This window comes from Brachionichthys hirsutus, unplaced genomic scaffold (assembly GCF_040956055.1).
Source record: "Brachionichthys hirsutus isolate HB-005 unplaced genomic scaffold, CSIRO-AGI_Bhir_v1 contig_1405, whole genome shotgun sequence".
NCBI classification, from domain to species: domain Eukaryota; kingdom Metazoa; phylum Chordata; class Actinopteri; order Lophiiformes; family Brachionichthyidae; genus Brachionichthys; species Brachionichthys hirsutus.
Genome location: NW_027180323.1, coordinates 201,766 through 221,288, shown reverse-complemented (window position 1 = coordinate 221,288; position 19,523 = coordinate 201,766). Strand labels below are relative to the sequence as shown.

The following is a 19,523-nucleotide window of genomic DNA, read 5'->3' as shown; positions in this document are numbered from 1 at the left end:
ATCTCATGCCAGGTTTTGAAGTCACGACGCTGTTCATTAATAGTAAGAAAGCATCAGTGCAGATTTGCGCAGCGTACTGGGACGGCACACGAAAACGTCCCGCGGGCTGTTTGATGAGGAGGATGCTGCGTTTCATATCAAGGCACAGTCGGAATCGCTGCCACGGCAGAGGAATATCAGGCCATCAAATTCCATTGACTTATAGAAGAGGGTCGCTGTTCTCCCAGAATGTCTTCATCAGTTGTGAAATGCTTTCCCTTCCCGTTGCGAGCATCATACATTGAGAGACAAACAGATTTTTCATTTCCCATCTAATACACGAAAAACTTTCCGCACAAGGTGAATCAAAGGTATTTGATTTGACCGGTGACAGTCGTTAAGATACAAGGAGATAATCGTCTCACATTTCGTATGTTTGTTTTGTACCCTTTTATTTAACTTACAATGTTAATATTGTGGAGATGCTTCATGCTGGAATAAAAATGACTGCACAGATTAGACAGGCTTTTTGTGTTTTGTAAACTGCCAGATGTTCAAACCTTTAAGGGGTTTATGCATTGCAAATAGCAACCCGGCCATTACGAGCAGCACCCAAAAGAGCAGATGTTTCACTGCTTCATCATTGTCTGAAGTGGGATCACTCTGGGGGGCGTTGAGCTTCATCTCGGTGCCAGCATCCGATCTTCTCCCTATTGTCGAATTGCAAACAAAAGCGGTGCTGTTCAAAAAGCCTTGAAGGAACTGTTTCCCAGTGAAGTGCAAAACACAACCACAAATCGTAGCGCACACAATAAAAAAGGAATCACGCAGACAAGAAAAGTACCTGCCGTGACCAGGGTCTGGATGCTGATTGGATCGTCTTTCTGACGAAAGTTTATATGTAATTATGGCTGCCACCGAAGAAATTCAGGGCCCTGTTCACGGCAGGTATACATACCTACAATCTTTGCATGATTTCTTTTTCCTGTGCGCTACGGTTTGTTGTTGTGTTTTGCACTTCGGGGCCACCAGGGACCACCTTCTCTCTGCAGTAGCCCCGGACAGAGCCATGCAGGTAAGGCGCGTTTATTCTCTGGCTCATAATGAGATCTACCGGGAGAACTCGCGGTGCCCTTCAGCGTGTCGGGCCTTCCTTTGCATTATAAACCTCTGCGAACACTGAAAGCGGCGCTTTAACGCCTTTCGTCGCTCCGTTCACACCTTCGCTGCGTGTTTTCTCTTGCGCCCTAATCGGTTTCTTGCCCGTTCGTTTCCCTCCCTGCATGCTCTTTAGGCTTTGCGTTAATTAGCCGTCATGTTCTGCGGCGCAGTCTAATGACTACGCACGCACTGGAAGAAAAAATAATTACAGCTACAAATCAGCTGATTTCACGGCGCCCCAGCCTCATCATGTCAGCTGGTCGAACATTATTGCTGCGCCTTTGGGCCGCATCCAAAAATAGACGGCTCGGTTTATCCTTCACACAAAGGTTAAGGAATGAAATGTAGGCGGGCCCCGCCCCCCGGTGGGGGTAGGGGGGGGGGGTCCCACCGGGCATTACAGCTGGGCCTCGGAAACAGAAATGTGCTGCCGCTAATGAGCGCATGAGACCTTTTAGACGCGTCGGACAGTCCATTAGGGCTATTACGGTATCTAGAGTAGACCATTCTGACTCAACACTGCCCCCTACCGGTAGGGGGGGGGGGCAGACTACAACACAGGACAATGCAGTGGGATTCATTAAAGGCTGAACTCATCGATCAAATTCCAGAAAGACAGTTTTGTAGTTTGGTCTTTATTGACTTCATTCATCTCTTAAACTCTACTGCAATTTTAACCCCCCCCCCCCATCCCAAGAATAAACATATGACACCATGGCTTCATATATTACCTCTGAACAAATAAACAGTGCTACAATACGGATCACATTTTTAAATGACATCTAAACAGACAGGTGCAACATCACATCAGCAGGAGGGAAGGTTTACGGAAAGGTGACGACAAGACGGAAAATGTAAATTCAAGATGCAGCGAAATCCAGGATGACTGAAATGTCCATCTCTGCTGGGGGGGTTGAAGGCAGGATGCATAGAGCAGACAGGCCAGAGGAGGAGGAGGGCAACAAAGCTGAAGCCCTCCCATGGAGAATGAAGAAGAAGATGAGAGGCTAAAGTAGAAGGACACAGAGTGCGATGTAAGCACAAAGTGGGAACACAGCTGGGCAGTGAGACGTCCAGCCTCAGCTTTGGACACAGATGACAACATCCTCCACGCCGTGAGACAGACTCGTGCAGCTTAACAGGAAAAAAATATTTGGTCAAGAAAGGTTGTTATTGGTTAAATAAAATCACACGCACCCAAAAAAAAAAAGACAATCACAGGTATATATTCTTACATCAGTTATCTTCATCAAATATTCATATTTCGATGCTTTTGCTTTTGAGAAGTCCCTCTGTTACTTCACCATTTTACACAAGCAGGAAAATATGCAGCCCCCGAATTCTGCAGAGAGACTACAGAAGAGCATCACTGTAAGAACTTTGTTTTAACCCAACATTCCTTTTGCACAATGAAGCATCCTATAATCGTAAACGATGGACTCATATTTATAGTATGCATAGTACGTGGTGTTGTATATTCAGTCACGAGTTTCCAGTTTGCACACTATATGATCAAAAGTACTTCAGATCATACGGTTATTTCTTTCTATATTAAAACTTGGGGCAAATCGGAAGCTGATCTACTCACTGTCAAATCTTAAATTATACAGTTTCATGCACCGAGCACTAAAAATAAAATCCATTCAGCTTCGGCTACATAGCAGAGCGGCGGCACAAATCTCAGAGGAAATAGTGACACGATCACAGGAAAGTAAAATCATTTCATACGTCCTAGACTAGAGAATCTCTAGCCAGTGAAAATGCCAGTTTGATTCCAGAATGAGTTGTGCTACTTTTAAATTTGCAATATATTATTTTTTTATTCTGGGTTTAGGATTGCTGTTTGTAGAAAACTACTGAAAAATTAATAAACCTCGCTCTCTGGAAAATTAAAAAAAAGACTAACATTTTAACACAAACATTTGATGGTAGAATAATAATTTTCACAGCTTTAGACTGGTAGCTCTAAAACAAAATGCATCTGCACAGCTGAATACCAGAGCGGGAGAGTCGGTTTTTATTTTAGAGGGAACTACACCTTTAATCTACATCACAGTCGACGCTGGGATTTTGCCTTTGTCCTGATATTAGAAGCTGCGCCGGCACAGACAGCCAGACTGATGGATAGCACTCAACGGCACAATGAATGGTCCCTGATAACACACACACCGTCACCCTGATACTCCCAGAACATTAACTCTACAGACGCTTCCACTGATACCTGCCACAGTGTCCCATTGAGGTATGGCCTTTGTCTAGTCTTCTACTGCATACAGCGCGGCGAACAAAACCAGCCAGGGATGATGGACTGGGGGGTTGAAATGCACACGCCTTCCAACGGGTTTGTAATCAGCCAAGAGGAAGCACAGGGAAACGGGGAACACGAGCCAACGCGGCAGGAGATGGCTCATCCTATAAACACTCAAGAGCGCGTTTTCTCCACGCAGTGGCGTGGAGCTCCGGGACTCGGATACGCAGCAGCATAACGGAGACGGCCTCCTCATGAGACGATGAAGAGACCGACCCACCCACGGCTGCATTCGAGTCTGTTGGGGTAAAATCAAAGAATCAAAACTGCTGTCCACGTTACATTAATGGGTACAAAAAAAAAAGAATGAGTGCTGTGATCTGTCATCTTCAGAGTACATAAAGAAAATGAAATACCCACATACCAAATAAAGCTTTGGAAATTGCACGAATGTGGCACGAACCCCCCACCCACCAACCTTGATATTTACATTCAGTAGTTCGTTCCAGGATGGAGCGAGTGTAGAAAAAGACGAGTTCTTAAAAAGCAGAACTACATGAGATCCCAGAGGCAACAGGTCTACAGTTGCATCTGAAGATCAGCTCTTGGCAGTCGGTCTCATTTCGGAAGAGCTTCAAGTTCACCCGGAGACACGCTGTCCACAGTGGCAGCTAACGTCTGACCCCCCCCCCCCTGCTGTGCAGTCAGTCCAGCTACGGTCTCAAACTTCAAGTCTTTGTGGTTCAGCTCGACAAAACAGGAGATCCGGATCCCACTGGTGCCTGTCTTTGACCCCCTCCATGGGCCCGGCTCTCGGTCCAAGGAGTCCGGTATATTCTTCATTGATTCGTTTAGTCCGCATTGGCTCTTTAGCGCAGTTTAAGCTTGAAGGCAGAGATCTCCATGGGATCCAGGCTAATGGTGGAGTCATTGGCCAGAGGGGTGCTGGAGTGCATCAGAGTCAGAGACACGGGCTGAAGCAGCTGCAGGTCCAGGTTCCTGAACAGCCCGGATATGCTCAGCTGTGAAGAGAGAGAGAGACACAACAAGGGCAGGAAGAGGGGGGTTACAAATCCTATAAACTGATGCGGAGGTTAGAAAATGTCAAGTTTAGCTTTTCATGGTCGAAGAGTTCAGACAGTCAAATAAAAAGGAGCAACATCAAGCTTTGAAAAATACTCCAGAGAAAGTGAGACCGTATTTATGCAGCACCCCTGACCTGTCCCTGGGTAGTGGTGCAGTTGAAGGCCAGGTTCTGAGCCTCAATGCCACAGTCCAGAGCCAGACGGTGCAGAAGCAATGCCGTGTACGGAGACGGAGAGAGTGCGTCTTCCTGCTCACGCACACACACACACAATCAGGTTGAGTCAATAGGCCGAGTAGACAGAGCGAGCGCTGCTTCTTTGCATCGTCACCTGGCTCTGGATGCTGCGCATGTTCACCAGGTGGAAGTCGCAGGGCATGATGGACTTGAGAGGGGCGAAGGTTTGCAGAGGAGGGACGCCGCGCCTTTTGGGCTGGACGGGCAGCGGCAGGACCTCGTGGTTCAGAAAGGCGTTGGTCATGTGACTGAGTATAGATGGGAAGCTATTTGTTGTGCTGTCCATCATCTGTAGGAGGACAGAAAAAGACATCAGCTAAGCGAGACCGACGCAGCGTCAGCGAGTCGTCATTTTTGCCATTGCTACACTACATGTGGAAGAGGCTCTAATCAGGACGAGCTACGGTTCATCTCTAATCCAGACAGCGCTAATCGATCCATGTTTGGCTTCTAAAACACACACACACACACACACACACAGCGCTGTGGTAAAACTGCTCAGGATTATTGGGATGAAGTTGCGACAAATCAACCGATGCCGTTCACTCTGTCAGTTTCTTCTACTTGACAAATGACACACCGTAAATTTGTTACTTTCAATAGCGTCATCATGAAGACGGACTGGTTTGGAAATGTCTATGGAGGGAGGTAAAAAAAAAAAAAAAAAAAAGGTACAGCACAGACTAATGTCAGCTATCAAACACCCTGGCTGTCGCCACAGCAACGTTACCTCTTGAACTCCGCCGCTCAAGATTTTGGAGAGCAAAGAATAAAAAAAGGAGGAGAGTTTGGCAAAGATGCCGTCATGCTGAGGGTAATGAAGTGGAAAAGGAAGAGACAAAAAAAACGACAATAACAGCAGATGGGGTGTTAATTAGTAGTTAAAAAAGATAACAAAAGGGTTTAATGAGCGCAGCATGACGGACACAACACTCCTATGGCTCACAGGTTTGATTCATTTAGCGCCACACAGTTAGATGTTCTGTGGAGGAATTTCCAACCTGACCAACTACGCTAGCTGCCTTCATCGGCATCTTCCCGACCTTGTTCCCAGTGGATGTCCTCTCCAGCAGCAACCGGAAATGGTTGACCGTCTTCTTGTTGTCCTTCAGGCCCTGACCCAGCCCACGATTGTCATCCTGCATCAGCCGCCTGTCCATGATCACTTCAAGCTGGCCTGATGGAGCAGCAAAAGAAACGACAAAGGCCTCCATCACTCACAAAGATAAAAGGATTAGCTCTGGACACTTTCAGGAATAAGCTCCATTGAAACAAACATGGAAAAGCATTGAATAAAAACAGAACGAGATACAGACCACTCTCCAAGCTGGTGACGCCCAGAGACTGAGCTGTGTGCAGCGTGAGGCGGCGGCGGCCGTCCTCAATGTACGCCTGGCTGGGCATGGGGAAGAAGTTAGCCTGCAGGGGGAGCTTTCTGTGGTGGCGGCGAGGCTGCATCTACAAGAAGAGATCAGGCACAGGATGATATCCATTCTTAATTATATACACATTAAATGTAATCATGTCTTATCAGTTAGTTCTCAAATCTTTGGAAATACCCTTCATACTAAAACGACAGGTGAAAGTTTCATTACTTGATGATAAATAAAGGAAGTGACCTGGAAGCCATTGAGATCCGTGTAAAAGACATCCCCACTCTGGATGTTGGTGACCAGCCGCATCGCCAGCTCCTTATTGGTCTGATCTCTGATGTCGACCGTGGTGCTGATGTCCACAGACGACCCATCCACCCCTGGGAGAACAAAAGCAGGAGTAGAACAACTCAAACTTCCCATGACCCCCCTCCTGGGAAATATTACAGATTTATTTTGGATAGGGAGCTGATAGGAGATACATTTAGTACCTGGCACATTGTGTATACGAATGGTCTGCTGGAAATGTTGGTAGTATGCCACCACCTCTGAGAAGAGAGGCCCCTCCACGACACGCACCGCGGGGGGCTCCTTCTGGTTGTAAGGCTGAAAGGAAGAACAGGGCAGTAGAACGGTGAGCTGCGCGCGCTCATATTGTTTAGATTACTGGAAACAACAGGAGATTACAGCATGAAAACAAGACACTCTGTTGTGTTTCAAGGACGCACGACGCAGCAGGCAGTCTGCCTGCCTTCTTGCCCCGGGCAGCCAAGCATCAGGCGATGACAGAGTAATACCTTCGCCTTTCCATCGGGCAGGAAGAGGTAGGCGCCACTTTTGTCTTTGGAGGGACGGGTGCCATAAACCATGAATTGCATTTGAACCTTCACTTCCTCAGGATCCTCCTTCCGCTTGATACTCTGGAGATGAAAAAGCATTTGAACAGGAATGTCACAGAGAAAAAAAAAAAACACAGAAGAGATGAAAGGATTTTTGAGGAGCAACGAGACATGCCATGTTCACTTTGATAATACGACCCAGGTTTACCGAGAAATGATGCGCAGGAAACAAAAACATCTCAGAAGGTTTCAATTCAGACAGAAGTTTGTGAAAGTCGAACCTCCAGTAGGCCGGTGGCTCCAGAGAAGCCGAGGGTCAGAGACTGACTGCTGATGTAGAAGGTCTGAGAGTCGGACTGCTGAGATCGGACAGGAAGTGGGTCCCCAGCTCGAGCGGCGACGCCCCGGCCGGGCAGCCGGAGCAGGGTGTCTGATCGGAGCGTCAGGGGCGAATCAGGAGACTCGTAAACGTGGAACACAGCCAGACCCAGAGGCGGCAGACGAACCATGAACGTAGCCTAGATGGGGGGGGCAGGGGGGGGGGGGCAGAGAATAGTGATAAACCACGTCATCCATACAACCAAAAGCGCGTGCAGACACTAAAAGCCTTTGTTTTACAGCCCCTGGCTTGACTTTCCTCGCTAATTTTAACGACGAGCGTTGACCATAACGCATTCTTTATTAGCTAAAAGCTTCGGCAGTGGGCTGTAATTAAAGCAAGATGAAAGATGGCGTCATTAAAACTAGATTTCTCTTTTCAATGCATTACTTTCTGCGGAGGAATTTTATTTACACATTAAAAAAAAAGAATCGCCGGAGCAGTGGCGGATACTGATGGGAAGCTTTTTGTTACTACTGCACAATCAATACACAATTTGTGCTGCTTCAACTTGGGTGGGTTTTATTTTTTTAGAATTGAAAGACGATGCATCTCTTCTGGTTCCTGGTTGCAAGGAAACATCAAAAGAAATCCGTACGGTCCGTAGCTCTGAGGACTCGATTATTACTTTACTCTCTGTACATATTCAGTTGGAAATAATTGTTACATCAATTTAAAGTCATCGCCGTAGCAGGGACCTTTTCTCCACCGCTTGCACCAGATATAACCTTTATATATATAAAATATGTATTATTCTTCCCTGTGAAAACCTGCTACCTGCAGAAGCCCCAGGGCGACATCGTCCGCTCCGACAGGTGAGTCAGAGGCTCGGGTGTACTATGTAACATTCAGGTAGCCTCGAGCAGAGTAGAGGTGTGAAACTTTCTATTCTTCAGTCCCAACAGGCACAGACTCGAGTTAAATTACCAAACTTCATACAGATCCCTCTGGAGGGTTTTTTTATTTATTTGTTTTTATCACAAGCAGCAGCAGTTCAGGATCGGTCTCGAGCACATTAAACAACCGATGCTACTACTTGCCTCAAACACTTCTGCGCTCATTTGACTGGGAGAGCTCCACTGAGCGCTGAGCTGCACAGGGAGCGTCTGACCGTCCTCCGTGAGCACTCGCACTTTGACCGTGTTGACCAACACGGTGACCGCACACAGCCGCTCCTGCTCAATGGGGTTGAACAGGACCACGTACCTGGTAACGTATTGGGGGGGGAGTAATCAGAGGCACAGGATGCAAGCGGAGATGAAGAGAGCGAGGGGATACTGGTAATACCTCGGCCCTGCTGGGTTGAGCTCGATTAGCGTACGCTGAGGCAGTGAGTCTTGAGTCGCACGTCTGTCATCCTGCACAAACAGGAAACAAAGACAGACAACAAGCTGAAGGCACCAACAGGAACCGGAACACACAGCTTTCTCAGCGTCCCTCCACGTTTCCTCTTACAGTCTCCAGGAAGGATTCCGTTTGGTAGAAGCGATAAAACTCTTTGTTCTTCATCACCAAGAAGTGGGCAGCATTGATGATTACCCTCTTCAGGCCGATGAGGGAGCGCAGCAATCTTTGTAGAAAGAGAAGCAATGAATGCAGAACTGCAGGCCTCCACGCATTAAACAGGCAAAAATACAATAGCAGAGGGGTAACAGTTTTTCTAGATCAGATAACGTTAGTGTTTAAAATAAATGTATTCTATCGCTGACACGAGGATGAAGGGAAAGCTCTACAAGACAGTGGTGAGATCAGCCATGATGGACGGCTTAGAGACAGAGGCTCTGAGGAAAAGACAGGAGGCAGAGCTAGAAGTGGAGGAGATAAAGATGCTGAGGTTCTCCTCGGGAGTGACCAGGTTGGATAGGATTAGAAGTGAGACAATGAGAGGGACAGCGAAGGTTAGACATTTTGGAGACAAGGTCAGAGAAACCAGACTTCGATGGGTTGGACATGTCCAGAGGAGAGACGGGGACTATATCGGTAGAAGGATGCTGAGGATGGAGCTGCCAGGGAACAGGGCTAGAGGTCGACCCAGGAGAAGATACATGGATGTCATGAGGGAGGACATGAGAGTGGCTGGTGTTGGGGAGGACGATGCAAAGGACAGGGTGAAGTGGAGAACGTTGGGTTGCTGTGGCGACCCCTCATGGGACAAGACGAAAGTACAGTAGTAGTTCTGACATATGCTAGAGTCTCAGATCCTTACTTTGTGCCGTAGTCGATGACAACATTTTCCTTTGCCGTGCCAGTGATGGCGTCATGATGTTGGAAAAGGGCGACAGACCGCCTCGCGTCCACCAACAGGTTATAATCTGAAATTGGGTAACGCCCTTCCATGCCAGCATGTCGAGCGTTTGCGACCGCCAAGCTGTAGAGGATCTCTGCCCCCCTGGAAGGAGATGAGCAAGAGGAGAATAAACAGCTTCATCTACTCAGCAAAACAGTTTAAATTACTACATTATTTTTAGGATGGCAGCTAATCTTTAAGCAGTTTGGAAAGCATCCCAGAAGCATTTTGTCTTCATTTTAATTGTTCATAGCCGAGAGAAAAAAAAAAGTTACAATTGGTTGCAAAGGTCCCGGTTAAAATTCAATTCAACGATGTACGAAAGGTACGTTCTTATAATTCACTGATGATTCATTTTGTAAGCATTGTAATTAACAATGACAGTCTTTAGTTTAGTAATTGCGGTTTCCTCTAAGCTGGAAGCAACAATTCGGCCTTTGTGCAAACACACGAACTGGAAGGACAGAATGCCTCTGCGACATTTTTGATGATGTATTATACGAGTGTTGAGCTGGAGATTTAAAACGCAGCCAGTAGCGGCTTAGGCAAAGAAAGTAGACCACAAATGCCTCCAAATTGGGAGAGGATGAGAAAAAGGTCAGACATGATGTAACAAGGAAGCCAAATCATTAGCCTGTTAAAGTTAAAGGTTATCCTATGTGCTTATAACGCTGGATTTCTGTCGCAACATCAGGATATCACCTGGCCCAGTGCTGTTACTACCTCCACAGGCATCACAGGGGTGGAACAAACCAAACGCCCCCCCCCCCCCCCCATTACTCCTCCACTGTGTTCAAATGAACTTTTGGGGCAGATTCTAGTTGTTTCAGGCGTGCAATGACAGCGCCATCTGTGCAAACACACATAGGTGTCATTGAACCCCCCCCCCCCCTCACCTGAGATGCGACTCTATAATGCGATCCAAGCTTTTGTAAAAGGGTCGAGAGGTAAAATAGCCAGTCCAGTAGTGATCCTCACGGTCTGCATAGGCAAAGAAATCTCCGCTCAGCACGGGGTAGTCCGCTGGTCTGGAGCCCCGGGCCACGCCGTGCGCTTTGTACACAGCATTGAAGTAGTCTGTGAGAGTCCCAAACTGAGCCTGGATCAGCAGCCAGAGACAAGAAGAAGCACAGTCTTTACTCTACCACAGAAAAAACAAATGTATCACAATCCCAGAGTTACACATGTGACTTTCATCCAACACAACACCTTCCTTGAGACGTGACAGATTCTCCACGCTGTCGGCAAGTTAAAGCATCGCCGCGTGATTCATTATCACGAGAAAAGGCTGCAGCGAGCAGCGAGAGAACGCCGAAAAAGGAAACACTGACAGGTGACAAATTATTCCCTCACTTGTACGTGTAGCTCTGGGCGAGAATTCATGTAGTCAAACAGCTTCTGGTAGTTGATGAACTGTTGATCCCACTCCAGTGCCTTATCATAGCGGAAGTCATCTCCCAGGGGGACAAGGAGCGTCCTACTGCGGTACAGTTTGGACTTTTTACGGTACTGATCAAGGAGGAGGTTCGCCCTGATTGAGAGAGAGGAAGAGTGACAGGGGGAAAACATTGAGGACATGTTTCTTGGCACCAAAACTGCACTCCTTCTGCCAATGTTTGGAGGACACAGGCCTGCAGGTGTTTTCCATTAGCCGGTGGAACGAGGCATCTGGAAAGTTGTTCTACAAAAGCAGCTCAATGTGGTGACATTCAAGACTAAATCAAGACGCATACAGGAGAACTGAAGCGGGACATTTTTTTAGATTGCTTCCCCAAGATTCCTGATGCTTGAAGAGCAGCAGTCTCAGAATGTTTTGGTGAATAACTTAAATAATCACCAATAAGCCATAGATTACATTTCTGAAGTTACTGTGCACCAATGACGAAATGAACTGATGAACAAACAACCACTACCGCCGTGTAACCAGCAGGATCAGAGTCAGTGTCTCACCTCTCCGCTACATTGGCCTCAACCACAGCTTTTGGTGGAACTTTCCACGGACAGTTTATCCGACCTCCTGGTAGCCTCTTGAAATCAAACTGGCAGCAGACCTTTGGGTCGGGCCCACAGGTGTGAGGCACGTCGTAGCTGTAGAAAGGCATCATGTGGCAAAAGATGTCTGTGCTCGATCCGGTGTCTGAAACGGAGAAAGCAAAGCTTGGGCTTGAGAGGTTAAAATGCACTGAAAAAGGTATATTCTGCTCCGACAGAATGTACCTTTTTGCTATTTTAAAAAGGCATTTCTGAAAAGACTGGCAACATTCACGCAACAGGTTAAAGCAGCAACACGTATAGAATACACACAAACCCAAAGTAAACATCAGAAAGTGACAATCTCTGTTATCTAAGATCAAATCGGATTTTTCTTTCCTAATTTAGAACAAATGAAGAGTAAAGTGTCGGGAGATGTTTATTTCATTAACGGTGACGGATCCTTCGAGACAATAACACACTGTGATAATGTGAAGGTAAAGCTGGAGTGGCGTGGCTCACTCTGCAATGAGCTCAACAAAGATTAGTACTTGAATCAGATGGCGCTGCTGGCTCTGCTCCGCTCACCCCAGGACTGCCTCCACATGAACTCAAGGCTGCGGGTGGAGGCAAAGTGCTTTTTGATGGAGTAGTGGACTCTCTGGATGAGCATGCTGGTCAAGTTGGCCCTCTTCAGCAGAAAGGACATTGTAGCGCTGTGGCCAAAAGGGTCCACCGCCCACCCGCTGCGAGGAGTTATACCTATGACGGCAAGACGAGGCAGATTTATCATTGTTTAAAAAAAGAAAGGGGGCACATGTTAAGCAAAATTGCCCACAGCAGGGAGTGCTGAAAGAATTTTACCCCCACCCCCCACCCACCCCACTGGGTGCTTAAGAAAGGAGCTTCCTAAGCATTTAATTATTATTCTTTAAAATTTCGGCTTCCTTGCGTACCTATATTTCTCTCCAGCCACTGATGTCCTTCGATGAGCTGGTCTATCATGGCAAAGTAATGAACGTTGGCTTCATCCGTCATCACCCAGCCGCCAGTCACAATCTCTAGCTGCCCTCCAAGTATCAGCCTGTTGGAGAGAGAGGGCAAAGTAGAAAAGGTGGCAATAATCCAGGCCCTTAGAAGGAGGATCTCATTAAGCAGATAAGCTATTTTTAGACCAACGCCAACACTATCCATTGAGTAAAATACTGCATCTAGAGCAGCGGGCATCAAAGAAATCTCAACAGATTCCCAGATTTAGGAGGGGAAGTCGGGGGAAAGCTGCATGCTTTCACCAAGCAGTGACTTACTTGCGCATCGCCTCCTGCTTGTGTACGTCTGCAGTCTCCCACCACTTGGAGAAGAAGGAAATCTCGGACCAGATGAACTTCCTGCGAGGATCCTCTGCTAGCTTCACCAACATGCTGTTTAATATATGCTGCGTCTGGTCCGTGTAGTACTTGTCAAAGGTCTTGATCCAACCTAAAAAGAGAAGATGATTCCGTCCATGAGCAATTAGCAAAATCGCTGGCCGACCGTCCCCTACGATTGGACTCTGTTTGAAACGACACAGACTTCCCGCCTTCATATTGCTAGCTGATACAAAGGCAAGATGACAGAGCAGCGTAGGAGACAAAATTCTGTGGAAAGTGCCACAATGGATCAAAAATCAAACTCATATTTTATTCAAGTACACCTCTTCCCCTCAGAAAGCCATTTAGCAGAGTGGTTTCAGAGAAAGCGACTGAAATAGCCTCGTGACTGTCCAACAGAATATAATATTACAGCCCCTAAACATCATGTTTATTTAGCGCACACATTTTTTTGGCTAAAAGATTTCATAGAAATCAGAGTTCCACATCCTTTCCCCACCTCCATCATGAAATGGAAATCGTTACGTGAACTAGAGCGCACACTTAGTATGTATGTATATGAAAAAGAAAGAAGCATTCACAGCTGACGTTAAACAAATGCTGCTCCAAATAAATCATATTATGTTAAAGGTTTATGGATAAAAGTCCAGGTTTCTGCTAGCTCGCATATCATACGACACGTCAAGTGAGCAAGCAGGCGACAGGCTGCTAAAAAGGCTGGAAATATCAGTCGAAAATCAGCTCATCCAACATTGAAATAGCTTCAGTGCTCCGTTGCCAGCGTCTTTTTAATTTCACCGCTTGTGGCTATAATCACCAGCCTGTGAAAAACGACTCACCTGGATCGTTGTGGGAGTGAGGGACCACAAACACTTGCAAGGGTTCACTGTCCCACTCTGCGGGTTCATAAGTTATGTCAAAGCCTTGTTTCCACACGCCGCCATCGGGGTTGTCAAACTTCAGTAGCGAGTACACGTCCAGCATCTGAGACGAAACGCAAACCCATCATTTACCCACCAAACACGAAATTTGAGTCCAACGACAAATAAAGCAATATAAACGGCTCACCTGAACATCTGCTTCACCGGGACCGCCTGCAGCAAATTGGCAATCCTGGGGCTTAATAGCAAAGAAACTGGGGCGGCCATCGAACGGCAGGACCCAGGAGCCGTTGGCACTCCTGAATGGCAGGTGGCCACTGGGAGACACAGCTCCTGTGTCTGTGAGCTCCATCACAGAGTCCCTTATGTGGCTGATGATTTGGTGGTTCTCCTCCAGGAGCTGCTCGAGCTGCTCTATCTGGTTCTGAAGAACTGAGATTTGGCTCTAAAAAGCACACAGGCATCGTCACGCAGCGGTCCAACATCACGGGACATGTGCAAACTACACCCACGTTCTCCTTCTGCGTTAGGGTGAACAAAACGTGCGTTTCAAGACTAGAAATAAGAGAGTAATGAAAGATCTCTGGATTCAGCCAGAACTAAAGGCAGTCTGGGATTGATGAGCAATAAAGTTTCTGAGAAATGTTTGCGACTTGACATGAACATTTAGATTTTGGATGTTCAAACAAATAATACATAATATGCTTTGAGCTACAGGATGAAAAGTAACTCATGCAAACCACAAGGGCTTTAACAAAATCTTGATACGTTCATCACAAAACCATATTAAGATTTAAAACGACAACACTCATTCTTACCCGTGGAAAGTTCCCACCATTCTGTTGCCTCGCAGGGTCATGTTGGACTCGATCCAACATGAGATACAGCGAGAATACAGCCACACAGAATATGGCTCCTCCACACACCGTCACCTGTTTCCTCAGCTTCATCCTCTGGCGCAGGCTTCTTCCCAAATGTAAATAAATGTCCTTGAATCAGCTGGGGGGGGGGGGGGGGGGGGGTTTCCCCAGCACAGAATTTCTTTTTTTTTTTTGAAAGCTTGAATGACAATCCTTTGCAGTACAGGGGAAATAATAAAATGTAATCTGCTACGCAAATATTAACAGCTCAGTTCCGCTCCTGCAAAGCCTCCAGCCTCCACGCACCATACTGGAGACCAAAGTGAAAAGCGCTGCAGCAATAGCTGGCAAGGAGTCTGTCAGCTCCGGCCAAACCACAGCCACCGGTGGGCTCCTTCAAAGTCGCCCTTGTTTTCAAACATCCAAATTGATGAGGCTGCATGAGAAGAAAAAAACAAGCGCCACACAGAGAGGGCCTCACACAGGGGCCCTAGTGTCCCTGCAGCATGATGTGTGCCGTCGTGGATCTGCAGTCCCGGTCCAGACTCCACTCCACAACGCCGTCTCGTCTACCAGCGCAGACCCTTTTGTTCACTCGTCCTCCATTCCTGCTGCCATTTACACTTTAAACTCCAGACAGTGTAAAAAAAAAAAAAAAAAAGGGCAGAGGGGAGAGAAGAAGAAAAAAATGATTGGCTTACCGCGCCAACATTTTTAAGTAATCCTGTCCAACACAACAAAAGGGTACAAATGATACCCCCCCCCTCTCCGGAGCGAGGCCATATGGACAGATAGTTGGGAGGATCTTCTTTTGCTGTTGGGGGAGAAAAGCTTTCATTATTGGAGCATGTAAAATATGCACTTATTTCTTCACAACACCAGGAGGATTTCCTGCCCCTGCCCCCCTCCCGCGAACAAATCCAACAGGACATAATCCGCTCACTCCTCAGGCTGGGACTGTTTTAGCATTAGCACAGATTGCTGTCAATCCAACAGAAGTTGTGTTAACAGTTCGAATGCCGTCTTGTTTGAACGCAGATACGCGACAACTAATTATATATAAAACGTAAAAAAAATACTTATTTCATTGATCCATTCACGTACTCTTGTCAAACTTAAATACTAATATCGGACTGTACACGGACGAAGCAGACGGGCATGCTAGCGCTAGCTACAAAGATGTAATAACATTACATGAACTCGACTGGTTTGCGCGCTAGTAGCCACAGCGTTACCGTGAAGATTGTCATTTAGACGTAAATCCGTGTGAACAGCGCTCACAAAGCATTCCTGCATCCGTGAAAACGCCGTGCAGCAGCACGACAGATTCAAGTCTAACATTACAGACAAACACTAATGGCTTGATAACAAGACAATGAGCGACTGATGCTGTTGTTTTTTTTACTGCATCCACTTTCCACCTAAACATCATCGAACATTCAATGACGGACCTTTAGATCCGTCTCTTTGAGAACAAAACAAAGAGAAATCTGACGTTACCATTCAAAGGACCGTAATCCGGAAGATTGTCGAGCCAAACAGCGCGTTTGTGGCTCTCTCCCCAGGATGACAGATTACCAAGTGAAGCAGGAAGCGCCTCCGAGCTGCCGCAAAGGCTTATGGGTAAACGAGGAGCTGCGCATCAGCTGATTGGATCGTTTTAGATGTCAAATTAAATAAATTAATCAATCTTTCATTTCTGGACAAAGAATTCAGTATTGTGTGCGTGTACGATTACTTGCAATGCAATTTAAATGTGCAAATTACTAAATTATTATTAATGAATTCGTTTGGCATCAATACATAGCTAAAGTAAGGCAAGTAAACAACCTTTGCATATGGAATAAAATGTAAAAGTAAAGTATTTAGCAGATGTTTGCAATAGCCAAATCAAGATTTTAGAAAATGTTCTGAAACATTACAAAGGGGCTGTCACAAGTCAGCTGACTTATATCCCTTTAAAAGGAAAAGAAAATGATGAAGGTTATACCAATCCCACGAACCTTGGAATATTATACAGAACTGGAATTATTTTCCATGAGGAATGGGTTAAGATTCCTCAGGAACAGTGCCAGGAGCAGGTGTCTGGCTGTGTCTTGTTTTTACAGTAGGACATAGCTGCAAAAGCCCAATATAGATACTTGGGTTGAATAATTTTAATACTTCAGTAGTCAATCAAAGTGGTATTTTGGTATTTGATGATTATATTTCATAAAAAAATACTTGTAATATCTGTGACAAAAAATATAATATACTGTCGGAATTGAATCATTGCATTTCTTCATAAGGTCATATAAATACACAAGGAATGAGCATAACATTTTTCGACCGTATATCTATTTACAGCACTTTATTACACAGTTACTTCATGTCTAACATCACCTGCATAAAGTCAAAGATATTCAACTAATGTATTATTATGAATGTATTATTTGGAACATCCCAGCAGCAGTATACAATAATATGTCTGTAATTATTTCTGTTAATACAAGGGCCCATAAGCAGATCTGGTAACATTGTCCAAATAACTGCTGTGATGTGTCTGCAACAATACATGGAAAATCTTAAAATATAGTACGTGAGGAGTGTGTTTCGTTTCCAGTGCAAAATAATCAAAGAGTGGGAAGAATGTCATAGCCCATTATTGTGTGGGCTGTACCCCTGGTAGCTTAGTCTGACCATCCACTCTGATAAATGGACCGAGTCCACAATACAGAAGTCCACGTCACTCAACAATGGAGAAGACTAAATTGCCTAATCAGGCATATTGACAGTCGTCTGGTATGTTAAAAAAGTTAAAGGCAAGGACGACACACAGGATAAAGTAACTTGACATGAAGTAAGTTGGGATATTGGCAAAAAAAAAAAAAAAAAGGATTTCCCTGAAGGAGTCTTCTCAAGGGATTGATAAAGTTCTATCTAATATAATCGAATATAATTAAGACTCCAGGATCCAGAGGACAATAGACCTCTCTGTGTACTCTTGTGCAGTTTGTAAATGAAAAGGCTTTCCTTTGTTTCAACAATTTGTGTAGTCCCATTGATAGCATGTTAAATGTGTCAAGCAGTCAAATAAAGGTAACTTGTTTGAATCTTGATGCAAGTGAGTCCTATCTGTCTTACCTTTCCATTATGGAGTAAATTAAGCTCAATTTCCAGTTATGTAATTTGTGGAATGAGGGGTAACTTTGACATTTGTTTACCTGAATCACGATGCAATATATCCATCAAAGCTTGAGACTGGCCTTATATCTTACAGCAGAGGAGTGAGCATCATCGTGAAGGTAAACAACTGCAAAGACTGGTAGATATTTAATGACACATATAGTGATGCCTTGCAGGTAAGTCACATTGTTCTGATGTTTCCATTGATCTTGCAGCAAGTCAGGCATGTGTTCAAGGACACAGGATCTGAGCTGGTGCTTTAATAATTGATCATCTCTTTTCATTGCACACAACATGAACAGATATTTTCTTGTCACAAGACGCTGGCAAGTTGACAACCTTCTTTGGTCCATTCAAAATGTGTTATACCAAGACTCGAAAAATAGGTTCTGTACCAGGCAGAACAACAGCACTCACAAAACCGTGTTCTGTAAAAAAAAAAACTCTCCTCCAGCAACAAGTTGTGATAAGCAACACATGTTTACTCAGCTGGTATTCATTGCGCTTTCAGACTCGAGCTCGCCTCTTTTGCTTTGCTCATGCTGTTCATGTCCCGTGGATCTGGTATGCATGAAGCTTCACAACAAGCCCAGCTTTTAGTAAATATATACCGACTATTCAGGCTGGTTGTTGTGCTATTAAGCTGCCACGGTGATATGAGAATACCTGAAAGCAACATCCCAAAATAATCTTTTTGTCACCACAGTAAGAGTGGAATCACAACAATGGTGCCTGACTGCCACGGTAAACAAGTGTCAGACTTTCACCTGGGTGAAAGGTGTGGGAAATACAGTCCACATTAGCTGGTTGCATATTTTATTGAGGATAATCTTGCATGGTATTGCGCGGTATGGTATATCTAATCTTTTTGGCTTGTTGAGATTAACATTTCAGCAAACACATCATCATGGTATCATGTTCATATAAGTAAAACTCGATACATGATACAGAATGTTAGTTCTTCATTTCTACAATACAAACAGAAGAGTCTCTGGGAGATGAGAGACAGCAGACCAGTGAGGTGAATGGAGAGAGCGAGAGCGGAGCATTCAGGTAACAATACGACTGATTGTTACTATTTATTTGTACATATTGAACTTGACGTATTGATCTGATCGATTACTGATTGTATACCAGTTTATTTGCATATTACCGAGGTATCTTTAATATCTATAGTTGAGTCCTTCAAACAGAGTAGAGATCAATTTAAATGGGCTTATTGGAAAAAACCCGTAAAGCATTATTCAGTTAAAATAAGAGAATATAAATAAAAACAAAGGATATTAAAAGAAGAAGAGAAAGAAGAACTTTGTCATGTAGCACACTTAGTTAAATGTCATAAAAGAAAACCATGAAACGTCGTTTACACATCTCTTATGTAAACACTTCTTGCTTCTGAATCCACTGAAATAAAATAATCACTTAAAGGCTTTTACGTCCTTTCTTCTGTTTTACCCTTTAATAAAAAGCTTCGGTGTCTGTGACCTAAAGAAATGCGCAGAAATAAATGCTACCAAATAAAGGAGAGGAAGAGCTCGGCTCCCGTCTTCCATTTATGTTCTGGTAATGCAGCGTCGGTAGAGGGCGGGGTAGTGCCTGAATGACGTCATCAACCTGCTGCCAAAAAAACAGGAAGCAGAGTGACATGTAGCATTATTTCTTTTGGGGCTAGCGGTGGCTTGCACATAA

At 45.2% G+C, this 19,523-nt stretch overlaps 1 protein-coding gene across 1 annotated transcript; it reads right to left on the bottom strand.

Annotated features, from left to right (window-relative positions):
- Positions 1 to 4,257: 4,257 nt before the first annotated feature.
- Positions 4,258 to 14,759, bottom strand: LOC137912726 (alpha-mannosidase 2x-like). Its single transcript, XM_068756860.1, has 23 exons — positions 14,628 to 14,759; positions 13,997 to 14,254; positions 13,768 to 13,912; positions 12,866 to 13,037; positions 12,515 to 12,642; positions 12,147 to 12,320; positions 11,538 to 11,724; positions 10,941 to 11,118; positions 10,484 to 10,686; positions 9,507 to 9,689; positions 8,756 to 8,870; positions 8,588 to 8,658; positions 8,341 to 8,506; positions 7,203 to 7,439; positions 6,880 to 7,002; positions 6,574 to 6,688; positions 6,329 to 6,462; positions 6,026 to 6,167; positions 5,753 to 5,886; positions 5,440 to 5,517; positions 4,804 to 4,998; positions 4,608 to 4,721; positions 4,258 to 4,410 (listed from the first exon to the last, which is right to left on the bottom strand). The coding sequence occupies exons 1-23, from the start codon at positions 14,757 to 14,759 to the stop codon at positions 4,258 to 4,260; spliced, it is 3,537 nt and encodes a 1,178-aa protein (XP_068612961.1).
- Between the last annotated feature and the right edge of the window lie 4,764 nt (positions 14,760 to 19,523).